The 13,838-nt window shown below is 41.7% G+C and overlaps 1 protein-coding gene across 1 annotated transcript in view; it reads left to right on the forward strand.

The window, feature by feature from the left end:
• Positions 1-13,838, forward strand: part of thsd7aa (thrombospondin, type I, domain containing 7Aa) — a 54,245-nt gene that overhangs the window by 24,262 nt on the left and 16,145 nt on the right. The window contains exons 3-10 of the mRNA XM_011481156.4: positions 482-733; positions 1,786-1,958; positions 2,628-2,783; positions 4,343-4,546; positions 7,495-7,689; positions 9,876-10,116; positions 13,269-13,384; positions 13,644-13,776. Coding sequence (XP_011479458.1) covers positions 482-733; positions 1,786-1,958; positions 2,628-2,783; positions 4,343-4,546; positions 7,495-7,689; positions 9,876-10,116; positions 13,269-13,384; positions 13,644-13,776 — 1,470 coding nt within the window. The remainder of the gene's footprint in view (positions 1-481; positions 734-1,785; positions 1,959-2,627; positions 2,784-4,342; positions 4,547-7,494; positions 7,690-9,875; positions 10,117-13,268; positions 13,385-13,643; positions 13,777-13,838) is intronic.

Here is a 13,838-nt window from a genome sequence, read left to right on the forward strand (position 1 = left end):
TGAAGATCAAACAAACACATAAAGTCTAGTTTAAGACTATAAACAGAGCTGTTATTATTTTGAATTCTCTTCTTGATAATCCCATCAGCCTTCTGCAGCACATGCCTGCTCCATGGAGAGCTGACGCATCTGCTCACCTATAATCACAGTTCTCATGATCAGTCTGCTTTGGCTGAAGATGAAGACGTTTTATTTTTGTTAGAGATATTGTGTCAGTTGTGCACTAAATCCAAACACTCTAGACTTACAGCTGGGGGGGGGGGGGGGGGGGGGGCTTAACTTTGGCTCAAAATGCAGATGACTATATCTTGTTCAAGCTTTAAAAGTCTAACAATTGATTTCACTCTCACCTGTAAGAGAATAGGTTCATTTGTGCTCCATGCAGCATTCGCGTTTTTAGGAATCTCTCAGAGAAAAAAGTGTAAAATTTCTACCTGGTTTACTGGATGACAGCTGTGTTGTGTGTCTATTTTTCTTACAGCATGTGCTCTCAGGAGATGCTGCCAGTCACCTTCCAGGCCTGCGTCGTTCCCAGAGACTGCGATGTGACCGAGTGGTCCGAGTGGTCAGCCTGTTCCAAGGAATGCTACGACCCCAACACCCCCGGTGGGGGCCAGCGCACCCGAACAAGGAGAGTGAGCCAGTTCCCTCTGAGTGGAGGAGCAGAGTGTCCGGAGCTGGAGGAGAGTGAGCCGTGCAGCCCTCAGGCAGACACGGCGCCCACCTGCACACTGTGAGCATATTTAGAAATGCATGCACTTGTAGACAAATAGATCAATATTTACGTCTTTGTTTTTCTCGTCCAAGCTGGCATCTGGCTCAAAATTGTACAGCTGGATAGCTCCAATATTGCTCACTATTTTTGTTGCACCAGTAATGTTTGGTTAGTGGTGTAAGAGGCAGAAATAGATGGATTAGGGGAAATGGGGGAGGGTATTCTCCACCTTTAACAATCCTGCCTACAACTCAGAGGTGAATTTCCGCAGAAAACTATGTCCCAGAAAATTACACAGTTTTTTTTTATTTTGGCTAAAAAACTGTGTCATCAAAATAAAAAGACTACTAGGAATGCTTTTGTTAAAGTGAGAAAAATCCCAAAGACAGGGTTTCTTAGGGATTGCATGAGTGAAATGCAGTTAGGAGCTCCTCAAAAGATCAGCCACAGCTCTTAGACAAACTTATGAGCGTTCATGTTCTCATCTTGGTCTACTCTCAATCGCACTTCAATGCCAGAGATGGGCCGGCCATTTAACCTTCTCCTGACACATAAAATAAAAGAAGAACAGTTTGAGGGATTTACAGATCTACAGAGAGCAAAGCGTTGTTTTTCACAAAAGGAAACTGAAACATTTTTAGACATTTTAGAAACCGCTTCATGAAAAACTTTGACAGTTATTACCAACACTCCCAGCTCAGTGAGCTCCCACAGTGGAGTTCCTTTTAGTTTAATAATTGCTTACACCGTTTCAGGCATGCAGACTCCTTGGGTTCGTTGGTGCAACAGTAATGAAGATTGTGTCCTCTGCTTGCTTGGGTGACAGTTAATTGTCCTTATCAACATCCCAGAGAACATTCAGCTCCAACAGGAAGAAGGAAACCCACCACTTGTTGGATTGTTAGATCCAAGTAGTCTGAATTTTTTGACAAAACACACAGTCTGATGTGGACGAAAGCTCCAAACTAAAATGATGAAGAGATTAATCTTTCATGTCTTTCATGTCATCTCATCATGTCTGCAGCTTTAGGTTCAGCTGAAAGTTAATTGTCTCGTTTTTTCATTGTTAGAAACACCTGGAAGACCACTGAGTGGACGGAGTGCAGGGTGGATGCACTGCTGAGCCAGCAGGACCGTCGTCGTGGAAACCAAACTGGTTTGTGTGGAGGAGGGATCCAGACACGCGAGGTCTACTGTGTGCAAGCTGGTGCTGAAATGCCCTCAAACCTGAGGACTAAAGACGGTAACATTCAATTAGCGCTCACCTGCTGTGCGTCCTTTACTCTTTCAATTATTGACAGAAATTTTCTCCCTATTTGAACAATTAAAAAACACTGAAAATGCTCCACCTTAAAATAATAAGTAGCAGCTATTCAATGTCTTTGTAGTTTCAGCATCGTCTATCTGTCCTTTAATTGACTTATAGTTCAGAGGTGGGACCCAACTTCTTTGATGTTATACTGATATTGTCTTAATTTTCTTGTCACTTCCCTTTTTTTGTTCAGATTTTTTCCTCTTTATATTGTTAAAAGTGATTTGTGTGAACATGACTCTGCTTTGACTTTTAATGTCAGCTCCGAAAAGGAGCCTGGAGGTCTGCGGCTTGTGCGTTCCGTGTTTTAAAAATTGTCATTTTAAATTTGAACAAAACAACAGACATGCATGCAGAAGCTTCCATAGACTTAAACCTCTTTGAAGCTCAGAACTTTTTTTGCAGGGGCACACACATAAACACAAGAGAAACGCAAGGCATCTGTAGTGAGCATGAATCAAGGAACACCTGAGCATGTCTGCTGGAGAGACTGATCGCCAACCTGACATACTGCTAGAATAAATCATCAGATAACTGACTGTTCTTCCCTTTCCACATGTGTCTGTTATGATTAATGTGATCTTTTGTGTGACACTGCAGCACTGCGACCAGTGGATAGTGAGCTCTGCCAAGGCATCCCGCCAAACACCACCCAGCTATGTCACATCAACTGTCCTGTGGAGTGTGAGGTGTCGCCATGGAGCGCCTGGGGGCCCTGCACCTTTGAGAACTGTCAAGACCAAGCCACCAAGAAAGGTATAAAAATATCAGACCATGATTTGGTGTCTACTTCTTATGCATGTGGGTATGCAAATCTATCATGCCATCAAGGGGGAGAAAATGCTGAGATCTGAGGAGCTGCACAGATTTCTTATACGTTAATGAAACCACAGAGGCTTCGTGGTGGCATTTTAACAAGAATCTGCTAACAGTTGTTTTGCCACTTCTGATGTCTGACTTTCATTTGTGACTTTTTTAACAGCCACACTCATTAAAAGCAGGGATCTTGACTGTGGTTGAAGCAGAGGACTGCTGTCAGGATTTTTAGGGTGGAGCTTATGAAGCACCAGTTTACAGTGTTCTGTTGTCCACAGAGCCAGTTTAAAAAAAAAAAAAAGTAAAACATTGCTTTTATTATTTTTCCAATGCTTCAAGAAGCTTGTATCAATGATTTTGTATCTTTGTCAATGATGACAATAATATTGACTCAGAAATTGGAGCCAAGTGGGCGGGGGTTGCTGGTTGGGCAGTTGGCTACCCCAACAACAGAATTTTGGAACACCTGATTATAAATAATTTTATTATTAATTAATCAAATAAATTGATTGTTGATTACTTTATAATCTAGGAAACTACTTGTGGACTTTGTTTTATTTAAAATTCATTTTTGCATCATCATCTGGACAAAACTAAGCAGTAAGAGGTGCCCTTTCCCTCTGACATGATCGTTATTATCAGTCATTATGAAAATTAGCTTATGTATCGCTTTTATCCTCTGCAGATTAGTTCTAATACACCAGCACGGGCAACCATGACAACATCACTTGTAAATTTAATAGTCCACTTTTTAAGGAAATAAATTAAAACGTTTGAAATTACAAATAGACATACTAATAATTGATTTAATATTAGTTTATTTTGTGATCAACCATGGTAAGAACAGGAAAATGCCCTTCAGGGTTTCCATCATTAGAAATTAATAGAGTTAATCGTCCATTTTCTGATAATGGACACCTCTTCGGGCATTATCCCTTACATATTTTACAGTGAAAGTGGGGCTTTTTTGTGTGTTTTTGGTGTCCTGACCTGTCTGCTGTGTGATGCAGAGCATCCTCTTCCCTGTGTGCAGCAAATGAGGGGATGTCTGACGGAGTTCACACACCAAAACCCTCTCAAATACATGTCATCAGCCCCAGATTAAACGTTGTTTTTTCACCAGTCAACACAAGGGTGATTGAAAAGTGGGAAAAGATTCCCCCCTTCCCCATGGGACCTGCAGTCAGACCCAGGTCCTTATTGTATCTTCTGTTAGGAGCAGGAGTGGGGTGGGTGGGTGGGGGGGGTTAAGGACTGAGTGACCTTGTCTCAGAGTCACACCCATCCATGAATGGTTTAGGAAGGTTTTATATTTCATGAAGCCACCTTAATCTCTGTGGGGTGCTTTGTTTTAGCAGCTTGTTTTGCATCAATTAAGTTCAGAATGAGAAAACAGGTGCATGTTTAAAAAAAGCACAGAAAATAATAAAAAAGATGGGTTTCACGTTCAAGTGTTTTTTTCTTATATTTTTAAATTTACTCTGAAATTCTCGTGGCAGGCTTTAAACTGAGGAAGAGGAGGATCATCAATGAGCCCACAGGTGGGATGGGAAACTGCCCCCACCTGGTAGAAGCCATCCCGTGCGATGACCCCAGCTGCTTCGAGTGGCTGGTGGTTAAATTGGAGGAGTGCGTTCCTGACAATGACAGAGAATGCGGTCCAGGGACTCAAATTCCACAAGTCCAGTGTGTCAACAGCGAAGGTGAGGAGACACAAAGAAGAGAAGCATCTGTGATCGAGGGGTGGGGGGTTCTGAGGGGGTTTTCAGTCTGAGGGGGAGGGGGATTACTGCGAGAGGACAGATGCTGACAGATAGAAGAGAGCTGAAAAGAACAGGTCAACACAATTGAGATAGCATTTCTTTTGGAAAGTGTTGTCCTTTTTCTGAAAACGTAATTGCATGAAAAATGAACAGCTATCATTTCTGTACAGAAAGGCATCAACAGTGTGTCCAAATAAAGATCCAAGTGTCAATATAGAGAGGTCAACAACTTAGTATTTTCTTGACTGCAAACTGGTGGGAGCTCTGCAGGTTGGATTGCAGGCTGTCAAGGTTCAAACCAGATAAAAGTGAAGGTAGTAGGTTTGTTTTGTGCTACAACATGGGTGGAGTGTTTGTCTTCATGCATTCCTCTACCCATCAGGTTATGGTAAATGCTGATGAAAACTTTGAGAAGATTGAGAAAAGCAACAGACAGCATTTCTCTGGAGCAATCTCCCACACTGATGCCAACAGGGTTGAACCTTAAAGACTCACCTCAACGAAAGTTGTTTTTGGATGTTTTTAACATGTTCTTAAGGCATTTGTCTTACGATGGCAAACATAAAAAAAAAGAAAATTAAGATAAAAATTGTATTTCTGAGTATTTCTACGTATTTGTTAATCCAAATCCTTGTGAATCAGGAGGAGTTGGAAAAAGTTTGTAAGTGTGATGTAGAAGCTACTACTACTTTATAGCCACAAACTCCCTGCTCTGCTCTATTCTGATGCATACACTTGTAGACGCCTACCCATGTATGCCTTGGTTTTCTTCCTCTGAGCTGGCGCCAACAGACCCCGCCTACAACTCAAAGTTGTAGGCCAACTACTACAATGAACTACTGCTGCTCTGCAGAAACTTTGCCCTAAAAAACAGGTTTTTGGATTTTGGCTTTATTGGAATAATCAAAATAAAAAGACCACTGGGAACACTTTAAAAAAAGATTTCCATGGAAAAAAAAAAGTTAATTTCTTTAAGAATTTACATACTTCCACAGACATATATTGGTAATCTTGTAAAAATGTAAAAACACTCTCTAAACCATCAGCGTTCAGTCAGAAGCTTCCTCCACTCTGCTGGAAACAGAGAAGATCCTTCCAGCCTGGAGGAATCCATAACAACTCTTCAAATCTGACAGAGTGGCAGCATCCACAGCTCAGGAACATGAGAGCAGGCGAGTGCTTGAAGCTTTGGAACGGAAACTGAGCCTCACAGAGCTGGACAAAAGAGGACTGCATGATAGTGTCCTGACTCCCTCCCCATTTGGATCAACAAAAACAAGAAGATGACTAAAAACCCTCATGATGGCGCTTTGAGTTAAGTCAGATTGTGATCTGGGCTCCTCAATATTCTGCTGGTTGGGGGTTCTGCTTTTCTAGAAATGCATTTCTTCATGAGTTAAACAGATGGGGGTTCAGTGGACAGCATTTTCTAAATAAGCATATTGTTAGATGTTTTTAGTACACTTCCTCAGATTACTGTAGCTGAACTGAGAAGAAGTTTACCGGTACTCTTCATACCTGAACCTCTGAAAGCTGTAAGACAGAGCTTGTCTTTATCAAATTGTGCTGCTCTCTGTCTCAAGAAGCTCTCAGTGTGAAAGCTGCCCCATCTTCCCTCCCCAGCACCAGACGTGTATATTACATTAGGGTAAATGTTCTTCACTCTCCGTCTCAGATTCAGCTTTCGTTTCCCGTCAGCACAGTGTCTCCAGTCTGAGAGCATGTCTTCTCTGGAAGCAGAAGAATCAACAGGGCTCTTCTGTTTCTGAAGGACTAAGAGGGAGACTTTCAGGACAAATGTCCATATTTATGGATATAACTTTCCCAAGCATGAACTTTTTTGTCCTTTTTGATAACAATGTTTTGCTTGAGGATTTTGTCTTTTTTCCAATTATTTTTAATGAACAATCCCTTGATTGTTGCCTGATTGTTTTTCTTTTCGTTTTTGTATTTCAATTTGACCACATTTCAAGTATTTTAATATTTGTAAAAATTTCTAATACATTTTTTGGTTTCCTATTTTTATTCACATATAAAGTCCAACTCTAATCCTCTTTTGATTAATTCTAAAAGTGTTCCCAGTGGTCTTTTAATTATGATTGTGACATTTTTAGGCAAAAATAAAAAACCTGTGTCATTTTCTAGGACAAAGTTTGTGCAGCACAGAATAAGTTGATCTGAAACTTGCCAGTGAGTTGTGGGAGGAACCAATGATGTGGAAGTAAGCTTCCGCTGAAATACCATTACATCTCTAAGTATTTACACGCTGTCTGGCTTAGAGTCCCTTACAATCCCAAGCTAACATTAGCAGAGCAACAAAAATGGCGAACAATATTGGAGCTACGCACAGTTTTGGGCCAGGTGCCAGCTCGGACGAGGAAAATTAAATTAAGTTTGGCACGCCCATTTCAGTTCCTGCATTTCATTCTCAGAGCTTTCTCAAAACGGATCTGCTCCTGATTCACCACAATTTGAATAACTCAGAAATGCAGTTGTGAGCCTAAATTCTTTTATATATGTCCTCCATTTTCAGAAAAATTAGAAATTAAAAACACTAAAAACACACTTTTCATTGAAGTGGGTCTTTAAGTTTATTTCATTTGTTTACGTTGCTGTAAAATCTGTCTCATGCAGCTGTGTTCTTCACTAACCCTATTTAAAACATCAGTGGGTTCCAGTTTTAGCCTTCTCCACATCTTATAATAGATGAAGCTATGAAGCTGTTCTTAAGAGCAGAATCACTGTCATGAAAACCGACAAACTCAGTAGTCAACCCAGTCCAGTGACGAAATACGCTCCATGTGTATGGCACCCAATTTTTTATGACTGCAGATGCAACAAAGCAGTGACTCCAAGTGAATTTAACTTCAACACCTGTTTCCTTGCAGGTCTCTTTGTAGAGAAGCAGCTTTGCCGTGATGCCATCCTTCCTATGCCAACTATCTGTGAGGTGCCTTGCCCCAAAGACTGTGCCTTGAGCCCCTGGACCCAGTGGTCACCCTGCTCTCATACCTGCTCTGGGAAAAATGCAGAGGGAAAGCAGACCCGAGTGCGTTCCATTCTCGCTTACAATGCAGGGGAAGGTAAGAAAGTTCATGCCTTTATCAAGCACATCAGTGCAGTTTAGAAAGACATTCACCAGACTTCTGGATTTGGATGAAGTCATTTGGTGAAAGGAGAGTACACAGGTGCACGAGACCCTGACACAGATAACCTTTCTCTCCCCTAATGAACCAAAGTTTTCTTTTTTCTGTCCACGAACCCTTTAATAATGCATTCTTCACCTTGCTGTGGGTTTTTTAGTGCTACAAAAGGGTTTTTATGCTGCTGGACAGCAAAGACCGTGACCGTGGTGCAGTCACGGCCATGAATGGGAACTATTGTAGTTAGTCAGAACAATCACACAAAAACTCACTGTGCTGATATACCAAAGATTTAAATTATGTACATAAATAAAACTGAGTAGACAGTCACCTTTGATACCTTCTGATGCTTTGCTACTTGTCTTCTGAACAGTACTGGCTGGGGGCTTCTGTGGCTCAGCATGCTCAGCAGGATGAGTGATATGTTGGCTGCTGTGATGGGGTCTGGGCCTCTACAAGCTTGTTGAGCCATTACAAACCATCAAATCACTGAGCATGCTCAGAGGGTCTCCTGTGTTACGACGTTCATGCCCGGTTTGGCTGAAGCAACATTTGATGCTTCGTTCACACCGCCCTCTGAAATGTGTGTTCAAGCAACCGCTTTCAATGAGGAGTTTACATTAACGTGAATTTTGACCAATCAGGGACTCGGATTTGCCAGTGACATATTGATGACTCCCAGTTTAATTCACAGAAGTGCCAACCGTTAAAAAAATTGGTCATGGAGGTTAAATTATTAATTGTCAGCAATTATTAACTGCAGAAATTATATGACACCAGGTTGTGCCAGTGTGAACACTGTATACTTAACACGTGTTCAAGGATGCATGTGATGAATGCGGTGCTTAGGACTTTGAGAGGTTTTCCAGAAAGCCTTTTACTGTCTCCTCCAGTTGACTCATCAGACAGATATCTGTAATTTTATATGTTTCGGATGAATGAGGCACGTGAGGGAATGATATGTTTGCCAATAGATACTTGGTTTTTTGAAGGCCTTACACTTTATCATCTCATAAAAAATCTTCATTAGTTATAAGAGTCAGTGATTTCTTCCACATTTGTACGTCTGAACAATTACTTTTGAAGCTACACATGCTGTTGTGTTAGCGTGAATTACTTGAAGCTTTTATATGAATCAATTTATTAACCAAAGACACTAATGTGAGGATGCTGGTTGCCATGTCAACCAGAAGTGTTGCTAAAAAGTTCTTAGTCCTTTGTATTCTGCAACCGTTTAACTTCCCTTTAAAAAAAAAAAGCAAAGTTTTGTCTTTCAAGGGCAGTTAAAAGAAGAAAAAGGTGTTCAGTTTTAAGATAGTTTACCTTTCCTGCATGTGCACTAATTGTCCTGTCTTCCTCTGCAGTGACAGGTAAAATTGTGGCATGGGTCACTGTGATGCAGGGTAAGATGTAACTACAAAACGTACTGCACTGGCTAATGGAAAATGATGGCTTTAATAGATGCGCAGTTTCTTTTCTTTACTTCTCTTTAAGGTCCGTCACTGCTTACTCTGATTGATCCAATATTCGGTATCTTTATATTTAGTGTATTTCCATTTGTAGCTTTATTCTTGCCAATATAGAAATTGGTTTCCCTGTGCTTGTTTAGATAATTATATAATATTTAAAAACACTGAAACAAAAACTATATCCCATAAAAAGTGTCGTAAATTAATAGTTCAATTTTTCAAACTGAATAACTTAAGTAGCTTAGATCCCACTACTATCTTGATGTACCTTTGTAGACCAACAATCCCAGTCCAGTATTGACCAAAGAAATCCATAATCACCTCTTTAAGATATATTGTGTGGATCTGAAACCATCTTTCAAACCTCAAGAAAACCCTGTTTGATTCACTTAGCTTGATTCCAAAGGAAGACAGACCAAAGGGGAACCAAGACGTTCAAGTTCTAACAGCATCAAGTGTACTGGAAGCACAATGAACCATCTTAAGTTTAATTGGTGTAATAAAATATTAGTCTTCTCTTAGTATTCTCCTTTGGTCTGGTGTTCTTAGCCATCTTTGATACAAGTGATGCTGGTGTCAGCGCTGAGATGGTTAGCTTTTATGTTTTCAAGCAAGAACACTAATTGAGGTCCTCCTTCATTTCATTCTGTTCTCCAGGAGGAGTCCAGTGTCCCAATGCTAGTGCTCTCCAAGAGGTGAGGAGCTGCAATGACCATCCCTGCACTGTTTACCACTGGCAAACTGGTCCGTGGGGGCAGTGCATCGAAGACTCTTCGTTCCCCTACACTAACGTGTCAGTGGGCGTCACGCGAACGGACGATGGATCCTGTGCTGTGGGGATGCAGACCCGCAAAGTCATCTGTGTTCGTGTCAATGTGGGACAAGTTCCACCCAAAAAGTAAGATTTACTATAAAATGGTCAATTGTGAATGGCATATATAGGTTTAAGTCAAAGTCACATTTACCCACACACACAGACATTCACACACTGATGCTGACTCAGCTGCTGAACACTGGCGTCAACCTATAACCACCAGGAGCAAAGTGTGGTTCAGTGTCTTGCCCAAGGACACTTCAGTCAGACAACTCATGCAGTAAGATATTTATTTTCACATTCTTTTAGTTTGGCATAAGGCTCCGTACAATTATATAAGACAAGATCTCCATAAAAACTTTAGGGTAATAACTACTCCTAACGAAGCTCACAGGTGGAAGCCGGGGAGGAGGGTGGGGCGACGATCGTGCGGTAAAGGAAGAGAATGAACAACTTGCAGATGGACTTAAACAGGACGCTAACAACTGATTGCCCAGGTTTGGCTGTCTTTGCATTCTTTGCCCACATTTACCAAAACCCACATTTACCACAACTCTTAGAGGTTTCTGAATTGCCATGGACAAAAGCTTCTGTGAATGACTGACGTTTACAATGAAGTGTTTATTGTTGCATTTATAATTCTCTAAAACCCTGAGAGATAAAAACTTCAGGTTTGTGTGATGACATGAGCAACATCAGAACAACAACGTAGAGTCTGAGTGACTCTGCAGCTGGTTCTAGTTCTGCTCCAGGATTTCTCCTCTTCAATGGGAGTTGTTGCTGTGCAGGACAGTACTCTTTTTTTTTAAAGTGAAATTTGCTGCACGGTGGTGCAGTGGTTAGCGCTCTTGCCTCACAGCAAGAAAGCCCCAGTTCAAGTCCTGGCTGGGGGACCTGAAACATGCGTGGGTTCTCTCCGGGGTCTCCGGCTTCCTCCCAGTTTCCAAAAACATGCTTCATAGGTTAAATTTCAGAAATGTAGTTAAAGGAATACTGTCTGAAGGAGTGAAATAAAACATTCAGGATTTATTTAAAAAAAGTATCAGTAGTTTGTCTGGATTTCTATGCTTGGCAATGTTTTCTCAAGTTTTTAATCTGGAGGGGCTGGCTTATTGTCATGACATGTAAAAACATGTTCCTTGGTTGTGCTGGTGTCATTGTTGCTATGTTTTTGCTCTCATGCTGTTTGTGATACTTTATGTTTTGGTTGTCTGCTGCTGGTGTCTGGTGGAGGTGTTCACTGTGAGACTGATGAGGCGCAAAGCTGCCGGCCAACTGTTCTAGCATCTGCGCGCCGTTCCTTCCTTGGAGGTGTCTTCAGGGAACATGAATTATCTGTTAATTTATTCATCACAACAGTCTCATTGTTCTTGCCAAAGAGGAGCATTAAAGAGTGGAACCCCACCAGGGCCCCATGCTGCAAATGGGAAATAATCCTTGTCTTTATTCCTGCGTTTACTCCGTGTTCTGCTGTTTCACACTGAGCAGTGAGCCTGCTGGTATGGAACACATTTGCACATCAATGTAGTCGGGCAAATATTGTGTTGAGGTATTTGTGAAAAAGAGATTTGTTTTATTCTGATGAATATGTGGAAAATGTCAATTTAATGTCATAGTTTTTGTCCTGTTTCAAACATAATTTTTACAGTACTGAGTCACCATTTTATTTAAGACTTACTAAACCTGAACTGTGAAAAAAGAGGGTTCTAAGATGCTATCGCAATGGAAACAACAAGATCCAGGCCATTACCAGCTATGCATTGAAAGTGATAAGATGCCTGCTGACATTATATACAGACTAAATTGGAGATTAAAGAGTCCCTGACATCAAAACCAGGAAACTAGTCACTGTGCATTGTGGGGACACCTTGAGGCTGTATTAAAAGTGAAAAGCAAGGGGTAGAGTGATAGACTGCCCAATCAGGATGATACAGCAGAGTTCCATCAGGACATTAGCAAGATTGCAAACAGTGGTAGAGAGCTTAGTAAATAGCTCAGTTGGCAAAAATCGAGGAGAGCAACAAGTGTTGAATAGACTGGAAGACGAGCATCTGTACGGTATGTTCTACCAGCACATGCAAGGGAAGGTTCATATCAGGGAATCATACTGTGTCTGGAAATTAGTGGACTTAAGGACAAAAAATAGTAAAAGATCACAGGCTCTGAGCACATGTTAAATAAAAGCCTGGAATCTTCCACAGCAAGCAAGATTCATTGTGCAGGCTGTCTAAAATGCTTGTAGAGCAGGGGTGGGCAATTCCAGGCCTCGAGGGCCGGTGTGTCTGCATGATTTCCAGATAGTCTTGCCCTACTCATGGCTGATTACCTGGTTCAGGTGTGTCCAGCCAATAATCTTGCCCTACTCATGGCTGATTACCTGCTTCAGGTATGTCCAGCCAATTAGAACATGCCAGAGCAGGGTATGCTGGAAAACATGCAGGAATGCGGCCCTCAGTGCCCACGTCTGTTGTAGAGCAATGCGGGATATAGCAGCACGGTGTAAAGGGTTAGCAGCCAGGGGGTTATGTGTATGCTAGACCATCACCTAGCTGGTTCAATCTGGCGGAACTTGTGTCTCAGGTACAGGTCCCAAAGTCATGGTAGGTACTTGAAAAGGTGGTGAATGCATTATCCCATCTACAAACCAACGAGATAGTGATGGACAGGCAACCGAAGAAGGTAACTGCCTGCAACAGTCATTTTAAGATCTGAGAAGAAACGACAACTTAAAAAAATTGAGAAGAGAAGAACAGTTGTGGAGGGTAAAGGCAACTGCCCCATGTGTTGATTTGAACAGTTGGAGTTTTAATCCTCATACTAGAATAGGACCAACATCTGTAGACACTTGGAGATATGATACACCAATAAAGCAAGGCGCACATAGCGCTTTACTACCTTCTTAGAAGGCCCAAAGCACTGTACAGTCACCGTCTCATTCACCCATGCATGCAAACATTCACATGATGATGGCAGCTCCCCTGCCAAACACTGAGACCAACCTATAACCACCAGGATCAATGTGGGGCTCAGCGTCTTGCCCAAGGACGTTTTGACACATGGACGAACAAGGGAAGAACCTAACCTGCTGTCTTCTGTCCAGAGGTTGATCGCTCTAACTCTGCCCCACATCTGAGTTTGAATGGGATCCTATGAATACACACAGAAGATATGGGGCATTTGAATAAACTTTTTTCCAATAGTGTGTGTTACTCACTATATGAATCTTTTTCTTTTAGGTGTCCTGAGAGTCTCCGCCCAGACACCGTCAGACCTTGTTTGCTTCCTTGCAGGAAAGACTGCATTGTCAGCCCTTACAGTGAGTGGAGCCCCTGTCCGTCAACATGTCCAGGAGGTATGTTCAAATCATTGTCACATACACAGAATGACATTTTACGTTGACTTTATCCTGTCGAACAGCTTCAGAGGCTGAGAAAATATCTTTGATCTTTGATTTGAACATGTAATGTGGCGCCTTTGAGCTGCCACTTTTGGAGTTTATGTTTACCCAGCCCACATTGTGGTGGGCTCGGTATGCTTTTCACAAACAAATGCAAAAATGTTCTAATTAGGATGTCAGAACTTATGACACTAGTAGAAGTCGTTTTCTCTAGGTGGTAATTCCAAGAAAAAACAAGTTAGGAAACGGATCATCATCCAGGTCCCAGCTAATGGAGGACAAGACTGTCCTGAGGTTTTGGTCCAGGAAAGAGATTGTGAAGCTCGTTCTGTTTGTCCTGGATACAGGTAACACATTTGGCCCTTTTACCAGCATTTTCAGCATCACAAGCCACACTCACACACCACTC

This window comes from Oryzias latipes, chromosome 11 (genome assembly GCF_053564925.1).
Source record: "Oryzias latipes strain Hd-rR chromosome 11, Olatipes_Hd-rR_3.1".
Classification (NCBI taxonomy): Eukaryota; Metazoa; Chordata; class Actinopteri; order Beloniformes; family Adrianichthyidae; genus Oryzias; species Oryzias latipes.